General features: G+C 39.3%; 1 protein-coding gene across 1 annotated transcript in view; it reads left to right on the top strand.

Moving 5' to 3' along the window:
- Positions 1-22,459, top strand: part of MYT1 (myelin transcription factor 1) — a 197,244-nt gene that overhangs the window by 92,006 nt on the left and 82,779 nt on the right. The window contains exons 3-4 of the mRNA XM_072633218.1: positions 6,721-6,775; positions 8,367-8,397. Of these exons, the coding sequence (XP_072489319.1) occupies positions 6,721-6,775; positions 8,367-8,397 (86 nt within the window). The remainder of the gene's footprint in view (positions 1-6,720; positions 6,776-8,366; positions 8,398-22,459) is intronic.

The raw sequence follows: 22,459 nt of genomic DNA, 5'->3' as shown, positions 1-22,459 counted from the left end.
TCTCTCTCTCTTTCTCTCCCCTCTCTTGTGTTGTTTCTTCCTCTTTTTTTTAATTCTATACCCTCCCCTTCCCTCCCTTCCCTTTCCTTTCCTCTCCTCTCCTTTCCCTTCTCTTCCCCTCTAGTTTTTCTTTTCTCCTACCTTCCCTCTTTTCCTTTCCTTCTTCCCTTCCCTTTCCTTTTCTCTTTCCCATCTCTCTTCCCTTTCCTCTCTTACTTTTCCCTCACATCTTGTTTCCTCTCCTCTTCTTTTCCTTTCCTTTCCTTTCCTTTCCTTTCCTTTCCTTTCCTTTCTTTTCCTTTCCTTTCCTTTCCTTTCCTTTCCTTTCCTTTCCTTTCCTTTCCTTTCCTTTCCTTTCCTTTCCTTTCCTTTCCTTTCCTTTCCTTCCCTTCCCTTCCCTTCCCTTCCTTTCCCTTCCCTTTCCTCTTCTTTCCTCTCCTTTCCCTATTTTCTTTCAAAGAAAGAAAGAGTGCAAAACAAACTCCAGGTTCCTGGTTTCTTTGATTTCGAGGAAGAAATTATTATTAGCAAGGGAATATCCCAAGTATTTCCAGAAGGATGTAATCATGATAGCCCTTCACTTTCATGTAAGGAATATGATCCTTTTCCATGGCTTTATTCTAGGGAGCATTTGGAGGTTTCTGTTTGTTAGTCCTTCCTGTTCTAGAGGCCTTGATGGGAGAATGAATCTTCCTGTGGGATATGCCAGCACTGCTATGTCCATTACCTTCTCTCTTGCCAGAAGCATAGGTTTGAAGCTAGAAGAGAAGGTAGCCATCTAGCCCAACCTCTTCATTTAATAGATGAGGAAAATGAGCTCTTCCTCTCTCCCCTCTCCCCCTCCTCCCCCTCCCCCTACCCCCCAGCAGTCAAGGTCAGGTGACTTTGCCAATATTACGAAGATAGCCAGTGGTGGAGTCAGGTTTCTAGCCTTAATCCTGTGACTCCAAATCCACTTCTCTTTACTGCCTTCTGTTATTGACTGGCTTCTTTGCCAGAACATCATTCACAATGTTGGGCTTTTGCAATTGTCACTGTCCATCACAAATCATCACCCTGCCTGCCCTGACATTTCATTAAGACCAGTGTAGAATGAGTTTGCTGTGGCAATGATGCCTTATCCCTATGGATGTCCTTTTTGTTATGGGAATATTTCCCTCACAATAAGTAGATTGGAGGAAGGGTGTTGTTAGCAGATGTGGGTTCATGACCCTAAAAGTCACAGGCACCATGTTTGCACATTGGACTTTGGTTCATGTAAGATTTGGTAGAAAGGACACCCCTAGTGTCACACCTGTCTCAGCTCAGGTTATTGCTCCCCCTTGTGGGAGTCCGCTCTTCCCCAACCTCATCCCCCGCTCCTGTGGAGCAGGACCTGAAGACCTTGATAGTTCTTTGCATCATTTACAGTTATCCCATACAGGTTAAGGGCCATTTTAGGACAGGCTCTGTTGGGATTCTTGGTTGTTATGTTGGAAATCAAGCCAATTTTCCTGAGGCTGAATCCAACCTAAGACCCGGGGCATTCTCTAGTGGTCCCTTCTGCCTCCTGCTAGCATGTAGATTTTAGCTTTTACCTGGTAGCTTTGAAGAAGTCTTTCTCTTGGGCACAGTATTTTTGCAGTGATGGTAAAGTGATATTGTTATTGCACCCATTCTTCTTCTGTACATTTTGATATGTGTTTATTTTATCCATGTGAAAAATGCACACACAGATGCCTGCTAATATACGAACTTGGTGCTTGGGATTAGAAACAACTGTTTGGTTGGTTTTTATTTATGTAAAATATCTTTCTCTCTAGTTCGTCCTTGAGTAAAAGGGCAGCCCTTTAATTCTGAATCCTGGGACCCCAGGAGTCATGAGAGAATGGTGCATTTCAAATGAGGCAGCCCTTCGCTACGTTAGCTCACCATCTTTCTTTGTCTTTTTTTTTATGACTAGTCTTGTTCTTGAAATAACAGAAAACGTGAATAAAGCAAATACTTTTGGTTCAGGGATCGGCAGGATACAAAGAAAGCCGGGACAGTTCATAATTGTCAACAAGAGAATACAGGCACGGCAAGGTTTCTCTCCACAGGCCACTAAGAGATAGAAGGGGAAAAAACAGGATGAATCAGACCAAATTTCTCACTTCAAGACCCTGAATTTCTATTGCTTAATTTTCACAGGAAGAGGAATCTTTCATTGTACAATTCATTCTGTACTTGGGGAATCTCTTACACTCATTATCCTTGAGTAATTGGTCTCTCTCCTTCAACCAGGGATGGAACCATTCAAAGTGAACTTGACAGAGTTAATAATAGGTGGTACTTGAGATAGATTGTTTGGTCTGAGATATCCTACCTGGTTTTGAATAACACTTAACCTAATCACTGATGAAGATAAGATTGAGAGAAAGTGATCTCTTTTGTTGAACTTGTTTCGTGCCTGAGCCAAATCCGAGAGTGGGAGTCTGTTGAGGTTGTGCTAAGTGGTGCAATGAATAGAATCTTGGGCCTGGAGTCAAGATAACCTGAGTTCAAATACAGCCTCAGATGTTTACTAGTTGTATTGTTTTAGGCAATTTACTTCATCTCTGTCCACCTCAGTTTCCTCAGTTTTAAACAGAGGGTAATAATAGCACTTACCTGACAGAGTTATTAAGATCAAATGAAATAATATTTATAAAACATTTAGCGTGTTGCCTGGCACATAGCGCTTAATATATTCTTGCTCCCTTCTCTTTCTCCTTGTGAAGAGATTTGTGGCTTTCATTGAGCTCCAAGGCATTGATGAGCTTCCTAATTTAATTTGAAAGAGCAGGTCAGGAATTACTTTTTGGGTTGAACCATTTTTGGCAAATCACAACCACATCTCTTGTAATATATCAGATCTTATTCCCAGAATCTGTTCTCGTAGTCAGGTGTTTTGGTAATCCAAAAGTACCTTTGCGTTTCTCTAGAATACAGCTTCTTTTCCTAATGATGGTGGATCTTAATTTCCAAAGTAAAAGCAATGACCTAGGGATGTAATTGTGTATTGATGAATATGTTTAGTTAGTCAATGACCACTAGCTCCCACTGCCCCTGTTCCACATAGCCTTTAATTGACTCTTTAAGAGTACAGATTTATAATTGGAAAGGACTAACCAGCTTATACCATGGTCCAGCCAGACTTGTTTTCTCACTGGTCTTTCTTCATGACGCTCCATCTCTCATTTCTGTGCCTTTGCACTGACTAAGCTCCAAGTGTGGAATGCATTGCTTCCTGACCTCTGCCCTGCTTCCCATCAAAGCTCAGCTCAAGTGTCATCTTCTCTATGAAGCTTTTCCTGATCCCTTGGATCATGGATGCCTTCCTCTCAAAAGTGTTTTGTAGATACCTGTCCCTGTACATGTTATCTACTCCAGCTGGACTGTAAGCTCCCTAAAGTCAGGGTCTATTTCACAGTCATCTTTGTACCCTCAGCCCTTAATAGTGCCCAGCACATAATGAATGCATATTGTTCATAAATCCATGGCATCATAGATCTAGAAGGGACCTCTGAGACTATGTAGTCCAACCCCTTCATTTTATAGATGAGGAAACTGAGACCAGCGAGAGTTGAAGTGAATTGCCCAACATAGTGAGTGGCAGCTGGGATTTGTTCCCAGCTCTTCCAACTCCATAGCTTATTGATTCTTTGTGCTGCACCAAATGCTGTCCCACAGAAAGCTGCGAAGGGCGGCAATGAGACGATGTTCTCTCCCTATGTTCCTATAACTGTCAGCATATGCTGGAGTGGAAAGAGAATAAAATGTGGAATCAAAAAACCTGGGTTGCAGTCCCAGCTTTGTACCACCTCCCTTCCTCCCAGGTCTATCTATGCCTTTGAGAAAATCATTTCTCTTTTGGTCCCTAAGGTTCTTCATCTCAAAAGTAAGGAGGTTGGACCTGAGGACTAACCTACTTCCTTTCCAACTTTCTAACTTCCCTTCCAGTTTTAACAGCTTATAAGAAGTATGGGTATCACCAGCCCAGGTTTGTTATCTTGTATATTAAAAAATAAAATGTCTCACACCATGTTAGAAAGTGGCAGAGTCATTTGTGGTTAAAGTGAAGGGGGTTTATATTAGAATGATTTCCATAGGACTTATCAAAGGTCTTTCCACCACCTCCCTAAGTATTTACCTAGTGGCCTTGTACCTTTGTGATTTCACCTGTCTTATGTATGCATGCATATATTTTTGATTTTATATTTATGCACATAGAAAAATGCACATAGAGATGATTGCTGACACAGCCAGTGCCGCTGGAATAAGCCAAAGTATTAATCTTTAAATCTGACCCTGTGAAGGAGTTACACCTTTTGAGAAGCTTCTTCTCAGGGAACTTATGAATTTATTTTGCCCAACTCCCTCCATCTTTTTACAGAGAAGGAAACTGAGGCTTAGGGTCACATACTTAGTAAATGTATGAGGCAGGATGTGAACCCAAGTCTTCTTGACACCAAGTCCAATACTCTCTCCACTATATCACACTACCATATAATGTTTTTAGGTATTGCTATTATGTTTGTTACATTATACTGAATGAAGGCAATCATCAAAGGGCTAATTATCAGTCAGTCAAAAAATATTTATTAAACACCTACTGTGCACCAGGTACTATGCTAAGTGCTGGGGATACAAATAGGAAAAAGAAATGGTTCCTGCCTTCAATGAGCTTTCACTCTGATGAGAGACAACAACCCACAAAAGATAGCTGCAAAGAGGGGGAAGGGAAGAAGGTACTGTCTAAATGAATGATTGTAGAAGTTCAAAGAAGGGCAGCTATGGGGGAAACGAAGAGATGACTGACCTGGCACTCTCCTTAAATGAACAATTTGGGAGGGACTCGACTCTGCCTTCCAATCAGGAGGGCCCTAGGGCAGAAGACACCGATGAAGTGTGGATATCAAAAGTACTGTCATTGTGAGGCTCTTCAGACACTTAGGAGGTATCAGATTATCGAACCTCACTCTGAACCTGGGCTATACAGGTGGTCCCACTAACAGCAGGATTGCTGCCACTGATTGTTCTTACCTAGGACCAGGAGCTGTTCCCTGCTCTCCTTGGGGCAAAGAGCTCCTAATTAAAGGAGATAATGAGATAATGTATGTAAAGCACTTTGGAAACCTGGAAGCAGTATATCAGTGTCAGCAAAACCAAACCAACCCCAAACCCTACTGTTAGCTCACCACATCTGAGTTGGAATGAACGTTTTAGAAGTAGGCAGTCAATAATAGTCTATAAACATTAATTAAGTGCCTACTGTATGCCAGGCACTGGGCCCAGTTTGTCAACCATGCACTTGCACAGAAATCCCTCTCCATAACATCCCTTGTGAGAAGTGGTTTTACTCAAGTATGAGTATTTGTTCTGTTTTCTTCTTGGGGGGAGGGAAAGAGAAAATAATGCTTGTTAATTTTTAACAAATTAAAGTTTAAATTTAAAAAATCATCAATCATCTATTATTTGCTTAATGACCTCTAGTGACAGGGAAATCCAGAGCTAGCCCATTCATTTCATAATGCTCATTTTTAGAAAGTTCTTTCTTATATGAAATCAAAATCGCTTTTTCTGTAGTTTCCAGACATTACCCCTCTTTCAGCCCACTGGAGGCACACAGAACAAGTCCAGTCTCTTTTCCACAGGATAGCTCCTCACCTAAAGAGAGCTCTCATCTTCTCTGACCCCCGCTCAAACCCTCACATACATACATTTAACTAATCCCAAGTCCATCAAAATTGTGCTATCAATTAGCCCGCATAGTTCCATTTTGTCCACTGGAATAACTTATAAGACTGCCCTATGCTTTGTTGACATTCAAACCATTTTTCCCCAAACTAAAGAGAACATTTCTCTCAACTAATTTTCATATAACATGGCCTCCAGTGTCCTTGACATCCTGATTACCTTCTTTGGGATGTGTTCCAAGGTTCTAAGATCAATGACCTTAAAATTTTCATCTATCTCTAAACACAATTCTGCAAATGCGATCTGATCCAGAGGTAGTAGAACAAAGTTATCACCTCTCTTTTCCTGACACAATATAGCCCAAACATTACATTTTCTTTAGCAGCTGTCATACCACGCTACTGACATACTGAGCTTGCAGTATACCCAAACCCTTAATTTCCCACAAATTGTTTACTCACACCTTTCCCGTTCTATCATTGTACAATTAAATTTTATGTCAAGTGTAGGATTTTACATTTACTCTCATTCTCATCTTTTAACCTATTGTAATTGCTGGGAACCATAATTTGGTCATCCAGCATCATCAACAATCCCTCTCAATTTCACACCATCTGCAAATTTCATAAGCATGACACTACATACACTCTCATTTGAGTCACTGGCAGAGATGTTGAATGACACAAGGCCAAGGACAGATTCCTGGGGCACTCCACTACAGACCTGACCCCTTAATGACTAGATTAAATCATTTAATTCTAAATTCACCAACATTAAAATGTTTCCTTTTTGTCCACTAAGATAACTTATAAGACTGTTCAATGCTTTGCTGACATTCAGGTGTCCAAATGTTCCTTATTTTCTTCTTCTGTCAGCCCAGGAGTCTTATCAAAATAGGAAGTGGGTTAGTCTAGCCTGATCAGATCACCAGGCTTATAATTTGGTTCCTTCCTTTTACCTAATGTTTTGGGTAAATGCTGGCTGAGCATTCTTGTTCATGTTTTTCTTATTCTTTTCTTCCAGATGAGCTTAGAAAATGACGACAAGAGAGCTCGCACAAGATCTAAGGCAATACGAGGTGAGCATCTGCCGTCCCTCTGGGGGTTCCAGGGTGAGCCCAAACTCTCATCAGGCCTGGGGATAGTCTAGCAATGGGCATCTGGCACTATTGCTTTCAGGCCCAGAGCTATCTTCCTTAAAGTTTCAAACACTACCCTTGCCAAGCACTCCCTCCTTCCAAGAACAAAGGCCAACAAACACTTATGTTCCTTGCATTCCATTTGTCCCCTACCCCCTATCCTCTTTAAACTTATGCACTTAGTTTCATGGGAATTTTGATAGCTTTAGATCAGTTACAGTGGCTTTCATCCATGTGCTCTGCCAGGAGCTTTGAAGTCGGACATCTGAGGGAAGCTGGCTGAGGGGTGCATGCTGGGAGCAAACAAAGCTGCCTGATACAGGGGACCCAGGGACCAGGGACTCGTTCATTCAGAGATTGATAACTATTTGTTTCCCAGCTTGAAAATTATATACAGGAAGCAATATTTCATTCATCAACCTCTTTTTCTATCCCCAAAGCAAACCTTAGATTCTGAACCCACATTTTGGGGGATGTGGCATAGGGAGACATGGTGTCTAGGAAAATAAACACAGGAAAAATAACAGTGAGTGAGGTCTTATTTCCTCAGATGTCCTGATAATATTTGTCATGTAAATCCTGTGGTTGTATGTTTCCCTAATCCAAAGACCTGTTCTTGTCCAAGATGTTCTGGTTGTCAATATCCCCTGAAAGTAAGTATCTCTCACATTGCAAAACTATCAAAAATTGACTTTGTGATGTGCACAACCATTTACAAATAGAGATAAAAGACCACTGGATGTGGAAACCTGACTCAGATGCTAAACCCTAGGTTGCAGAATAGATTTAGAACAATATGACCATCACATGCAGTGTTTGCTCTCCATCTTATCCAGGTTGGTTAAGGTCTATTTGAGATGAAGGTCATCTTGCCCACTGTAATTTGGGTGCTGGTTTGTCCTTCCACTTGGATTGGAACATCCAGTTATCATAAATAAGTAGCCATCTCTGTTCTAATTTCTATCTGGCAGGTCATGTTCTGGTGAGTAAAGGGTGAATGATGTCACCTGCAAGCAGAAACATAATACCATTACCATCCCAAATAACAAGAGCCTTGGCAAAGCCAAATCCTGTTATTGGTTTGGTTTCTTCCTACAGAATGGCCAGCTCCCTAACAGGCAAGGACAGGAGCACAGGAGCTCTGCATGTGTGGTATGAGCAGAAGGGCTTGTTCTCTCAGACTTCAATTTGCAGAGTTAAAAGGAAGATGTCACAGAGTTTGTAGACAAAAATGGTTAAGTTCTAACTATATATGGATTTTGGTTTTAAATGGAAAAATATGTTAACACATTCATAGTCAGGACAGGTAAACTGTTTCATTGTTCACGCATTTGGGGGAGGGGGAATTTGATACATGAATGATAAGTGATCCTCATCCTCTGGAGTACATTTCTGTACATTTTTCAAAGCTATATATATTCTGAAACTCCCAGAGTAATGTTCTACTTTTCAAACCTGTAATGAAGCAAAGTGTATTTATTCTTTTAACCCTTCTGCTTTTCTTTTGTGTTTTCCCCATTCCCTTACCCAGTGCCCACGGAACTCATAGGACAGGAGGTGAGGTAAGAGATGTTCCTTGTTGACCATCCACATACATTCTGAGAAGGCCATGGACCAAGCATCATTTCAAGTGGTTCTGGTGGCAGAGTGTTCTGCTGTGCTGGGGAAATTTGGAAAGGGTATTACTTAAAGCAGAAAGTCACCTTCCTATTAATTCAAATGTTCATCTACATATCCAGGAATTATGGTTATAGAATAATACCAAGGCTTTACTTTCTCCCTTTCTTTTGTATAGCGAATAGAATGCTTGACCTGGAGTCAGGAAGACCTGAATTTGAATCCCACCTTAGACTTATTAGCTATGTCACCCTGGGCAAGTCATTTAACCTCTCTGAGGTTTACTTTTCTCATCTGTAATACTTATTTCCATAGGGTTGTTGGAAAGATCAAATGAGATAATGTATTGAATGTGGTTTGAAAACCTTAAGGCATTATATAAGTTGGCAGTAGTGGTATAAAACTCTCTCCTACAACTCAAATCATGATTTTATACCTGCCTGCCTCTAGTTATCGAATTTCTAGGTCAGCAAACTGAATTAAAAGTTCAAAACAAGCTTACAGGTTAAAATGTCCGCAGTATGACAAATTGTCTCCCATCTATGGCTCCCAGGACCACAACTGACTACAAAGACAACTCCAGCATCAGTCCTTGGCATGCGTACACACTCATACACGTGTGCGCACACACAAACACACTGTTATGGTAATCCTTTTATTGGAGAAGGAATAAAATGGCCTAGAAATGTTAATTATACAAGGAAATTTGTGTCAGAGTGTCTGAAGGCCAAGTTGAGTCACTCTGAGAGGAGAATAGGTTCTATTCTAAGAAGTGTTGGCCTCCAGTGATTTAAGATGAAAACAGTAATCTTGTTCACTGGTGAGCAAGTGCTTTGACTAAACACAGCTGTATTCTTTCTACAATTATCTTTATAGATCCCAGGTAAAGTTTCAGGCATCCTAAAAAGCATAAGCATTATGACTTAAAATTAGGAGATGAATTATATTTTCCAAGGAAGAGTGGCTCATTATTTCCCCCAGAATGCTTGGTTTAGGGTATGAGAAATAAGAAAAGAAGCCCACAGTGCTGTGTGTACAGGGCTATTTTGTCATTGACGTAGTGATCAGATTTAGGAAATCAGACTGGAGGAGATAGGAGTGAAATATGGTCACTTCTCAGCCTTCATTTGCTCTTTTTTCTTGCTTCAGGAAAGATCATGCTGGTAAGAGTTAGATTCATGGAAGTGTGAATCTGTAGATGCCCCATCAGTTTTGGAGGGTTTTTTTCCAGGACTTCAGCAGAACCAAATACTAATTCAATTTAATTCAGTAAAGAATGATTAAGTACTCACTATGTACAAGGCCTTTGCTAAGCAATGAAGATACAGAAAAGAAAGAAAGAAAGAGAGAGAGAGAAAGAGAGAAGGAAAGGAAGGAAGGAAGGAAGGGAGAGAGAAAGAAAGAAAAAAAAAAACAGTCCTTACCATAAAGGAACTTACATTGTATTGACCAAATAACAGATAGTTGGATTAAATGACCTCTGACATCACTTCCAGCTCTAACTCAATGATCCTATATATATGTGTAAGTAAATGCGAAGTAGGTACAAAGTAATAAAAACATAACTTCAAGAGGGAGAGAATGGTAATAGATGAGACAACCAGGAGGCTTCCCTTGGACCTATCAGTCTGAAGTCTTAGGTGGGGGTGGGGTGGGGCGGGGGGCGTGGCACATGTGAGAGCAGACTAAAGGAAGGAGGGAGAGAGGTGACACCTCATTTAAAAACTAATCCCATTGAATCTCTTCTTGGCAGGAATACATATTCTCTGCTGTTTCCAGCAGTCATCATTGTAAATAGACATAACTAAGATCTTTAAAAAAAAAACCATTAGAATTCCTAGACTGTGGAATCTTGTGGGCCTAAGTTTTTCTCTGTTGTTTTCAATCAAATAACAGATTTTTCTGTTATTTTCAGTTGTCGAGTTACCTAGCACCCGCGATGATGTGTGCTAGTGAATAAATAAGAAATGCTAATGTTCATCTCATTCTGGAAAAAGGAAGATGTATAAAAAACTGCATCATTTTTCCTATCCTACCCTTTTTCTCTAAATGGTTTTTATTAGGCATTTCTCATGGCAATTGGCAAAATTCCAAACAGTTTATAATTGTATTTTGGATTTATATTGACTCTTTTCCTTCCCCCAAAGAAACTAAGTATTTTCTTTCTTCATTGTCTCACCTAGCATTATGATTTATCTGTGTCCTTATAGATGATAACATATGTTTGGCAATAGAATTTAAACTTCTCAAGGGCAAGGAAAGTTTTGATTTTGTCTTGGTATCCTCAGTGCCTAAGACAATGCCTAACATGTAATAGGAACTTGCTAAATTCTTGTGAATGAATGAATGGTCAGATTGAGATAAAGGGAGTCCAGAGAAGTTAGGAGTAACCTAAGGAGTCCTACTGGCAGCCAGGTGGCACAATGAATAGAATGTCAGGCCTGGAGTCAGGAAGACCTGAGTTCAAATCCAACCCCAGATACTTACTAGCTGTAGGACCCTGAGCAAGTCACTTAACCCTGTTTGCCTCAATTTCCTCATCTGTAAAGTAAACTAGAGAAGGAAATGGCAAACCACTCCAGTATCTTTGCTAAGAAAACCCCAGATGGGGTCCCAAAGAGTTGGACATGACCGAGAAACAACAACAAGAAGTGATACAGCCAGTAGCAGGACTGGAACCACAAGTATTTCTTCTGAGCAGTAATTAGTCAAATTATTTAGCATTGTATACACCCACCTCCCTTTTCTTTTTGAGGAGGGGCAGTGCAGTATAGAAGGTAAAGTATTGTCAGGAAGGTCCCAATTCAAATCCAACTTATGACTCTAACTTTATGACCATAGGCAAGCTACTTATCCTCTCTGAGCCTTGATGACTCTCCAAGACTATAGTAAATAAAGATTGTGATCTGCATCAGGGAAAGGAATTCCCACATGGGTAAATCATCCAATGACAAAATCAAAGATCTTTGATGGATCAGCATGAGTACATGTCCACGCTACATAATCAAGAGAAGACTGAACATAAATGTTAGATTAATGCGTTTAAATACAACTTATGCGAAAATTAATCTGTCACATTAATGTTGTACACAACAGTGACTATGTGCACCATAATTCCCATAAATGGAAGCTAGTTCTCTTAAATGACTGTGGTTAACATGAATTTTATATAAACACTAGAAATTTTTCATTTTTTTTGTCAGTTCTATAGCTATTTATAAGAAGCATCAATGCTGACAATTTCTCCAGATGACAAAATTCCACACACGTGACATTCACACTCAAAATAAAGCAAAGGTCTTGGATCCAACTTCTCAACCATAAGAGTTTCTTGTAACCCTCTAACCCCACAATCAAGGTTTGAAGTTACCTGTGTAGCTTCCACCATGTCCCTGAATCATCCTCCATTATATGCCCTTATACCAGAGATACCTTTGAGTAGCAGTCCTTTTGTATTCCATTTGCAACACAGAAGGACTTAGTGGAAGTCCTGGCTACTACAAGGCTCTAGGGAGCAGATAATGTAGGATACCACATGGCAGGTAATGGTTATACTTGTTAGGAAAGAAGGTGGAAAAAGGATTGGTGCCAAGCATGGGACAAGAAGAGGCCATAGTGAGCATGGTTCCTAGCTCACTGTACAAAATTGAAAAAGTATTGTAGGTCTGAAAGTGAATGAACGTTGTTTTAATTTTAAAAACTATGAAGAGGATAGTCTTTATACTTCATGTGAATGAACTTGACTCAAATTTCTAACAAAATTCTAGTATTATCAAAAGAATTGTATGTGACCATATAGATAGGAAAATAGTGTTTCCCTAAGAGCTAGTCATCTTCAGTTCATCAAGAACATGAATTGTTAGACTAACCTAACTTCCTTTTTTGATATGATTAGTAGACTAGTAGATCAGGGGAATGTCATAAACATAGCAAAACTGGATTTCAATAAAGTATTTGATAAAATCTTTCATCAAATATTTTTACACAAGATGAAGAGGTGTGGGGTAAATGTTAATAGGTGGATTCAGAACTGGTGGAGCTGCTACATTTAAAGATTAGCATCATTAATGGATGGTGGTGAAACTGGAACGGAAGGTCTACTACACTGCCCATAGGGAGCTGTCCTTGGTCCTGTGATGTTTAACATTTTTATCAATGATTTGATAAGTCCTGACTATATGCTTATTAAAAATGGTAGATGATACGAAGCTGAGAGGGTCAGCTAGCACACTGGATATTAGTCATGATCCCAAAAGATCTTAAAGGGCTAGAATGATAAGCTAAAACTAATTCTATGAATTTTGTAATTATAAATGTAGAGTCTTAGGCCTGTTTTTTTTTTTTAATCACAAATTGCAACAAGTACAGGATAAGAGAGATGTGGTTAGAAAATTATTCTTATGAAAAATATTGGAGTTGGGATATGGTGGACTAGAAGCTAAATATGAGGCAAAAGTATGGCATCACAGTAAAAAAAAATGCAATCTTTAACACTTCAATGGATTTTTGAGTTCAGTGGCACATATAATCCTTTTACCAATGCATCTCTCAATCCAATCATGTCTTCTCATCCTGTTTTGTTCTTGTTCATGTCCTTCCATAAATCTTCCAGAGAGAAACTACCCAATCTGTTTGAATCCTTCCTCTACATTATTTTTTGAGGGGGGATGATATTTAATGGAAGTTGCCCATCCATAATTCCTTACTTTTGCTTCACGACTGATATCACCAACCTTTCCCATACTACATACTCTTCATGATCTGTTTTGCATAAAAGTCATCGTTGATAAAATTCTGAAACTTATTTATACCCACAATGCATTTCCTATCATCCTTTGAATCACTTATAATTAACAATGGTGCTTCTGGGGTCCTGTGAATCACAGAGAGTCATGTAATGTTAATGGGAGAATAATAGTATTAAAAGATAGGCTTTTGCAGCAGTGAGCAGCTTGGAACCAGTGAAAATAGTAAGCAAGTTTTCAAATATGTTATGGTTTGATCTTCTCATTAATTTTTAAACCTAGTTCAGTCTTAGTGTTAATCCATGGTATATGTGAGATAGATAGCTCAATGATTTGACTGTCCAACTGCATGCCATAATATGAACATTATGCATTGTTAGTTTGGATATTTGTTTTGCTTTGTGGATTACGAGACTGATCTCCTGAGTAAACATTGAGCTCATTGAGAAGGCTCTATAGCAGTGGTATTAGACTCAAACAGAAACAGATCCTGGCAGGCTGTATATTGATTTTTTTAAACTCCTTCACAAATTATCATTATATATGTTGTATCATATTTTTTTTAATTTATCAATTACATTTTAACCCATTTCTGACTGCACTTGTATGACACCTCTGGTTTCTAGTTATAACAGCTCAATGAAGTCAACATGATGACATCCAAAAGTAGGAGAATCTATAGAACTTCTCCATTAATAAGGCCTCTTTCTTCCATGTGAACTTTGCCCAAACATCCTTAATGTCACTAGGAAACATTTTTTGGCTAGAATCTACCCATGATTGTGTTCAAAATAAAGAGGACAACAATAAAAATAGTACTTATAAAATAACAATAATAACTAACATTTATATAATACTTACCTACTGCCAGGTGCTATGTTAAATAATTTACAAATATAATCTCATTTAATCCTCACTACAACCCTGGAACTAAGACATACAGAGATAACTTGTCCAGGGTTGCATAATTAGTAAATATCTGAGGTAGGATTTGAACTCAGATTTTCCCAAATTCAGACACAGTGCTCTATCCACTGAGGCCCATTACACTCTTTCTTGGATCATAGAGTCATAAGACACAGAGTTTGAAGTAACTTTAGAGATCATCTAATTCAACCTCCCCATTATATAGATAAAGAAACTGAGGGCCAGAGAGATTGAGTAACTTGTCAAAGTTCAAACAGATAATGAGAAGCAGAACTCTGATTCAAATCAAGGCCCCACAGATAAAGTTAAGGATTCTTTTACACAAAGAAACCAGGTTGTTTGCTTTCCACTTCCTTTGTTACATTAACAATTATTTATATACCACATCAGTGTTGATGCTATCCCTTAAAGTCAGTATTTATTATACATACTTATTCTCATCCTAATATCTTATACATCCTTATCCTAAGAAATAAATCCCATGTTTTTCTCTCAATTCTACTTTGGTCAGACCAGTTCTGGAGAATTCCATTTAGTTCCTGGTACCACATTGTAGGAAGCATATTAGCTAACTAGAATGCACCCAGAATGGGTAACCAAAACGGTGAGAGGACTAGAATTCATGCCATACAAGGATCAGTATATACTAACAACTAACTAAGGAGACTAGTTAGCCCTGAGAAGAGAAGTCTTGGGGGGATTCCATATTTGAAGCAGACCAAATTTATTCCATTTATCCCCAGAATGAGGAACAGAGAATGTAAATTATGGAAAGGCTAATTTTAGCTTGATTTAATGAAAAACTTTGTAAATATGAGAACTTTCCAGAAGTGGAGTGGGTTCTTTCCATCACTGCAAGTCATGTAGAGGAAGTTGGTTAGTTACTTTATAAGGATATGGTAGAAAAGAGTTTTGTTCAGTTATGGGTTGGAACAGCTCATTCTGAGAGTCTTTACCACAACAGAAAATTTGCCAGTAAATGTTTTTGTATTTGTTATCCTTTCTCTATATCTTTGATCTTTGGGGGATACTGTATCTAGTAGAGGTATCATTGAGTCACAAGGAATGCATGATTTAGTTACTGTTGGGTCTAGCTCCAAATTGGTTTCTAGAATGTTTTAGCCAATTCAGACCTCTACCAATAGCATAAGGCTTCTGTATTCTCAGAAATACTACAACAACTGTCATTTTCCATTTTCTCCCCATCTTTGCCAATCTGATGAGTGTGAGTTTTGTAAATTTGCATTTCTCTTTCTTCTTTTTTTATCTTGTACCTTTCTTGAGAGTCAATGTGGCTTCGTGGCTAGGGAGCTGGTCTTGAAGCCAGGAAAACCTGGCCAGTGGGAAAGTCCCTGAGAGTCAAACAATTACTTCAGGTTTTAAAAGAATAGAAATATTGCAAAATAATTCTTAAAAAATACTTTTTTTATTTTAAAGTCTTTAAAAAAACTGCATAAAAGTAGAAAGCAAGGAGATCTCCAGCACATTAGGGTGGACCTTATTGCAAAGAACATGGACAAGGATCATACAGGATAGGCAGACATGGGTGAGATGCAATCTGTATTGTGGGAGAAACTTTCTAAATCTGAAATCACGGGTATATTTAAGTATTTGAGCATTTATAAAAGAATAGTTATCACATGTAAAAAAATAACCTATCACAAGTATCTTCATATAATGTAACTAGCACTGAATTTGAAGTGAAAGGATCTGGGCTCAAATCCTGACTCACCTACTTACTACTTATATCACCTTGAGCAAATGATGTCACTTTTCTGGGATTCAGTTTCCTCAAATGTAAAATGAGAAGATTGAGAAAGGTGATCTCTAAGGTCCCTGCCAGCTCTAATCCTAGTATCCATTATACTGTGATTATAACTTCATCCAGAGTACACAATGATAATATAAGTGTTGACAGCAAAGTTCAGATCATCCTAACTAAAGACAAAATTATAATCGTTGGCATGTTGTACCTACACACACAATCTCACCCTATCCCACTTTTTACTTAATAATGAAATGGGGCAGGACTATATGAGTACTTGTGTCTTGACCTCCAGCATTCTTGGCAACTTTCCTCTAATCTCTGAAAATTTTATGTCTATGTATTTACCAAAGAATGGTGACATTCAAAGTTGTACAGAAATTGGGGACAAAGATAACTGATAGCTCAGTTTCCTACAAATTATCCTTTCCTACAAAAAGTTTTCAGACTCCTGAGAAGTGCTATTTATTAGAGAAGCAGACTCTAACTTTAATTTTAAAACTATGCACTATATTCTGGACTAGATAATTTTGACTCCTGCTATAAAACTGATGAATATTATTAGAACCCTCAGAAAACCTCCATGGACAGCTGTGGTTGCTATTTTAAAGCAGAAAAAATGCTAGAAGAAACCATTTGGGGGAAAGGTGGGTTTTTTTGCTATTGTTAAATCTTCATGAAATGGAGGAAAGTGTTGTTTTGAGGATTAAATTACATGATAGATGTAGAGGGCTTCTCAAACCTTAAAACACCATATAAATGTAAGTCATGCTTAAATGATTAAATGATGAGAGAGAGAGACAGAGAGACGGAAACAGAGGGAGATATGATGAAATAAATTTATGGTTATATCATCAAACCATATTTTCCCCCTAAAGCATAATTGAATTATATTCAAAATCAAACATTATTATGCTGGCTTGCAGGATTCTGCTCATCTTCACTGCTTCTTTAGGACTTTAATTTTGTGGTTTCCCCCACAACTTCCTTTGACTCCAACATTAAATATTGGAGGTGGAGAGTTGAAGTCAGGGAAGTGGTTTCTGTCTCCAGTCCTTGGCTTTCTCTCATGGAAAAAGGAAGCAATTTTTTGTAGCAAATAATAGCACTAGCTGATATTTGTATTGTATCTTAAAGCCAAATTTGTATACACTATCCTATCTGGTCCTCCCAACAAATCCTGTGAGATAAGTACTACAGTCGGTTTTTTACAGATTAGGAAACTGAGTCTTAGGAGGTTAGGTGATTTGCTCAGGATCACACAGAAAGAAAGTGCCTCATTTGAGATTGGGCTCCAAGTCTTCCTGACTCCAAGTCTACTGTTGAAGTCCTTATGCCACAATTCTATTGGAAGAATTATCTGACTACATCCTATTACATTTGGCCTTCAGTTAGACACCCATACACAGGAGAGAAGGGAAACACGTGGGTGCCTCATTTTCCAAGTCAGAGACTCAGTTCTGGGATCAGCTATGAGACAGTTTTCTACCTGGTTAAGAGGAAAGGACTTTTGATCCTGTCTGCGAAGATGGCATTTTGTAAAACTGTATGCAGCCTACAAAGTTTTGGAGTCTATAATGACTTATTTTCTAAGAATGGAGCTCTTGATATCTTGTGGTCATGTTTATTTCCCAATTTTATAGATTCAAGTTCAGTATTTATATGCTACCAGTACAACCCAGGCAGTCTAACAATCCATCCTTTAAAGGACCATGATGCTTTGCCATGTCATGACTCCATTTAACATTCAGAGAAGCTAGACTTGTGGAGCATGAGGGACCTGCACTGATGGTCAAACTAACTGCTTCCAGTTTCCCCTCTAAGAAAGCGCCCCTTGTCTCAGTGTGCCATCTTAAACTGGCTTAGTTGCTTGAGTTTTGGGCTTGTCCATATTCTATCTGTAATTGCTCTTTGAAGCTGGCTTTAGGAATCTCTGGACCTTCCTGATGCCTCTGTTTTACGGCTGAACACATCGGTAATTGAAGCAGGTGACATATTTCAGGGGCAGCATGCAGTGTTCCACAAAGCCATCTTTGCAGCTGTCACCTAATTGCCTGATTAACTGGACGATTAATTGACTAATTGGAACCTCGGCATCGCCTGCATTAGAACAAGAAGCTTTTTGTAAGAAGTCTCAAAGCTAGTTCTTGAGAGAATGAAAGAAAGGGAGCCATTTGTAGCATATCGTTTAGAGCAAAGACTGGTTGGGGGGGGGAGGGGAATGGGACAGAGGGAACTTGATTAAGAATCCTTCCTTCTGTTCTAGATGAAAAAAATCAGAAATGCCACATGGTGAAGCTGTTGCCAAAATGAAAACGAACAACTTACGTTAGGTGTTATTGCCATCTCATAGAAGAGTTTCTTGGGGGACAGGTGGGGGGAGTGTCACTGTGGAAGGATGTGAAAGAAGACCACCAAGGCTGGTAAGGGGGCTCATCACAGCACCCCTTGTTCTCCCCAAATAAACACCCCATTTTTATTCCCATGCCTTTGCTACCACAAACACTGCCCCACTTTTCTGTGATACTGTCAGAGAAAGTGTGTCTGGAGCAGTTTAACACAGCAATCTCTTTCAGTCATGCCTGCAGCCAATTAAAATGAAATGGGCTTTAAGATTATTTGCACAAAGGGCTAAGGAAGGGCAAGAGGGGGAAGTGCTCTTTTCCACTTATACACATTAAAAAGAAGAGACTTGCTACCTCTGGAGGACCTTGGGAGAACTGGGAGCTGCCCAGCAGAGCATTCCTCATACAAAGACCTTCCAGAAAGAAATGAGTAGGTTTGACTCAGTGTCTTCTGACAAGATAGGTAAAGATAATCTTGTCCTTAAAGGCAGACAATCCTCGTATAATCCTGAACTTGAAATCAAGAAGACCTGGGTTCATATTCTTCCTCTGACACTTTGTAGCTGTGTGATCTTGAGCAAGTTGCTTGACCTCTGAACCTCAAGCAAGACCTTTCAGCATTGTTATAAGACTTGCTTGAGAAAATGGGTAGAAGTGCTTTGCAGTGCTTAGGGTGGTGGGCCTGAAATCGGGAAGACTCATCTTCCTGAGTTCAAATCTGGCCTCAGACATTTAGTAGCTGTGTGACCCTGGGCAACTCACTTAACTCTGTTTGTCTTAGTTTCTTCATCAGTAAAATGATCTGGAGAAAGAAATGGCAAACCACTCCAGTATCTTTGCCAAGAAAACCCCAAAGAGTCAGACATCACTGAAAATGACTGAACAGCAAAAAACTTTAAAGAAAGCATAAATGAATATCAGTTACTGACAATAGAAACAATGTGTTATAAAGGGTTTTGCAAGCTTTAAATCATCATATCAAGGTCAATTATTGTTATTTAATTCCATTGGTGCTATTGGACACTCAAGCTTTGAGAGCAGAGCTTAGCCACATCTGTGAGGCATGTTCTTTGTAAACTCGAAAGTGTTATGTAAGTATTAGCTAGCAGCTGCAGTGGAATTGGGATGGCATGGTATAGGATAGAGGTGTCAAATTCACTGCCAATTCTCCCAATGCAGCCCAAATCAAACTAAAATGTAACTGGAAAATATTTAGCAAAATAAATAAAATACAATATAACATAGATAATGTTAATATGTAGTTATCTAAGTCAAAATGCAACCTGCAGTGATCCTTATGTATGGTTTAGTGATGCCCTTTATATTTGATATAGAGGATATAGGGGTAACTCACAAGTAAGGAAAGTCTGGGTTCAAGTCTCCATCTCTAATACATTCTGGTTTTGTGACTCTAGGCAAGTTACTTCACCATAAAGTATTCTAGGCAACTCTTCAAGATTATAAATTACTGTGAAAGGGACAACCCATATTTGCAGAAAAAGTTTCCTTATTAGGAATTCCCAGTACTAAGAAAATCACAGCACGTTCAGGTTAAAAAGTAGTAATAATTGTATAATACTAGGCAGTGCAGTGTCTAGAGTTCTGGTTCTGGAGTGAGAAAGACCTGAGTTCAAATCCAGCCTCAGATACTTATTAGCTATGTGACCCTAGGCATGTCACTTCACCTCTGTCTGCCTCAGTTTTCCGAACTGTAAATTGGGCATTATAACAGCATCTACCTACTAGAGTTGTTGTGAGGATCAAATTGTGTGTTTGTGTGTGTGTGTGTGTGGTTTAAAGATGACCTTTTTAAAAAAAAAAAGTCTTTAGGACTACAAATTATGAAGGAAGCCGATGACTACAGTAGAAACCTATTAGATAGATACATAATATTTACATATGAACATTTAAGATGCACTCCACTCACAAGATGCTCAATTACAGTCCTCTTCTTTATAAGGCTGTTAGACTTTAGCTTCAAATTATATTTTACTTCATTTCCTCAAGGTGTACTTTTAACTTTAAATACCAGATTCTTGGCTCTTATTGCTAAGTTCTAAGGTAGAGTATATTTCACTGATGTCCTGGTAACACTGTTTCCAGCTCAAGCATTTAAAAAATGCTTAGCACAGCACCTGGCACTGATGATTAGTAAATGCTTGCTTCCTTCCTAAACCCCAAAACAGGGGCAGGGAACCTGTGGCCTCAAGGCCACATATGGCCCTCTAGGTGCTCAAGGGCAGCCCTTTGACTGAATCTAAATTTCACAAAACCAATCCCCTTAATAAAACGATTTTTTTCTGTAAAACTTAGACTCAGTCGAAAGGCCACACCCAAGCCACATATGGCCTTGAAGTCGCACGTTCCCCACCCCTGCTCTAGAACATACAAAACCTAAATGCTTCACATGAAAAAGTGAGTGTTTAGACTGCCTCAGACTATGTGAGGTCCAAGCTTCTTGAATTAAGTTTTGCTGGCCCTAAGACAACCTGAGATACTAATGTTTGGGCTGCATCCTTTCCAACGGATTTCCCGGAACTCTCTGACAACTCTTGGAAGCCTTAATCGAGAGAGGCTGCTAGGGATTAGCTTCTTGCCCATGTAGTCAACACCTAAGGGAAGAAGCATCATGTCAAGACAAGAAGAATTTCTCCAGGTTAAAACATTTTCGGTGAGAAAGAAGGTGAAGAACTCTCTACAGTGATTCAATCACAGTTTGCCCTTTGATGGGAGTTGGAGGAGGATAGATTACATTAATAAATACAAACATTAGATTCTCAGTCTAGACAGGGGTGAAGAACCTGTGACCTTGAGGTCACATGTGACCCTTAGGTCCTCAGGTGCGGCTAAGAGCTGAATCCACTCAAAGGTTTGGAGACCACTCCACCCCTAACTAGACTTTCTCCCCCTACTCAGTTAACAACTGTAGGAGGCAGAAGGCCAGGCAACTAATGGCCAGAATACAGTCTTTAGCCCCCAGCCCCAGCTGCAGGAAGCCAAATGTATAGAGAAACCAAGCCTCCAGTCACTGCTGTCCCAAGTGCATCTTCCATCTGGTCCTGGAAACCAGGAAGTGATATAAAGAACTTAAAAGAAGAGGCATTTGTTAGCTTTGCTTCCCTGGCTTAGCTCAAAGCAACCACTTTTCTGTTCAGTCTCAAGTCACAATCCCCACTTTTTCTTCCACTGGTCATTTTCTGGTTTGCACATTCAGTGTAAATAGACAGTACTCCGTCTGCATCTGTGAGTCTACTAGTTATCAATGCCATACCTCATCTGAGGCAATCCCTGAAACTTACAAACTCAGTTCTTTAGGTCTGTCTTAGCTTAGATTGAGTCGCCTGAGTGAGCTTTTACATTCAGTACTCAATAGTTTCCAATGAGAAGCTCAGAAATATAGGGCAGAAATTCCGGAGTGGGGTAAGTTGTCTTTACCCTCGATTTCATAGGATCATTGATTAAAGTGGAAAGAAACTCAGAAGCCATACAGTTCAAACCCCTCATTTTACAGATGAATGACATCTTCAGAATCCTGGGTGACTATGGTAGAAAACTTCACCAGCCTTTGTGCCTTAGGGAGGCCTCTCTGCAAAATGCAGATATTCGCAGGAGGTACAGACATCAAAAGGGGGTGACTGCTATTCACTGCATCTTAAATGTGGCTCACAAACCACTGCAAAATTCTATGTGATGAACAATTTAAAAAGAAGTGGCCGTGTCTATTTCTGCAACCGTAAATATGTATCCGTGGGGAAGGGAAGCAAGATACAGTAGTTGCCGGGTTTTAAAAGACTTGGTCTTACACATACAGATCTTTAATTAAACATACTCATAAAACTATAATGAACCATTCATTTAATTAAATGGGGTGAGTCATTTCATTAATTTTTAGCATACTGCAAGCAGCCGTTCTACCCTTCTTTCCTAGTTGGAATGCAAAGGGATGAGAACGATTTAAATAAAATTATTTTCCACCATATAGACTTTTGGAGGGTGGGGGGTTGTTCCTGAAATGCAGGTTCTTCTTCATTCTAATTAAAACCAAGCCTCAAAGTCACCCCCAAGTTTATACTGTTGTTTGTTTCCTCCTCAAGCTGCCCCACCCCAGGATGCAATGGTTCAGGGCACATCCGTGGGAAGTATTCCAGGCACAGAAGGTAAGACACCTTTACTGGGAAGTGAAAGATTTGCAGAGGAGGGAAAAGGCCAGATGGTTCTCATCTAG

This window comes from Notamacropus eugenii, chromosome 1 (assembly GCF_028372415.1).
Source record: "Notamacropus eugenii isolate mMacEug1 chromosome 1, mMacEug1.pri_v2, whole genome shotgun sequence".
Classification (NCBI taxonomy): Eukaryota; Metazoa; Chordata; class Mammalia; order Diprotodontia; family Macropodidae; genus Notamacropus; species Notamacropus eugenii.
This window is presented reverse-complemented; position numbering and strand designations above follow the sequence as displayed.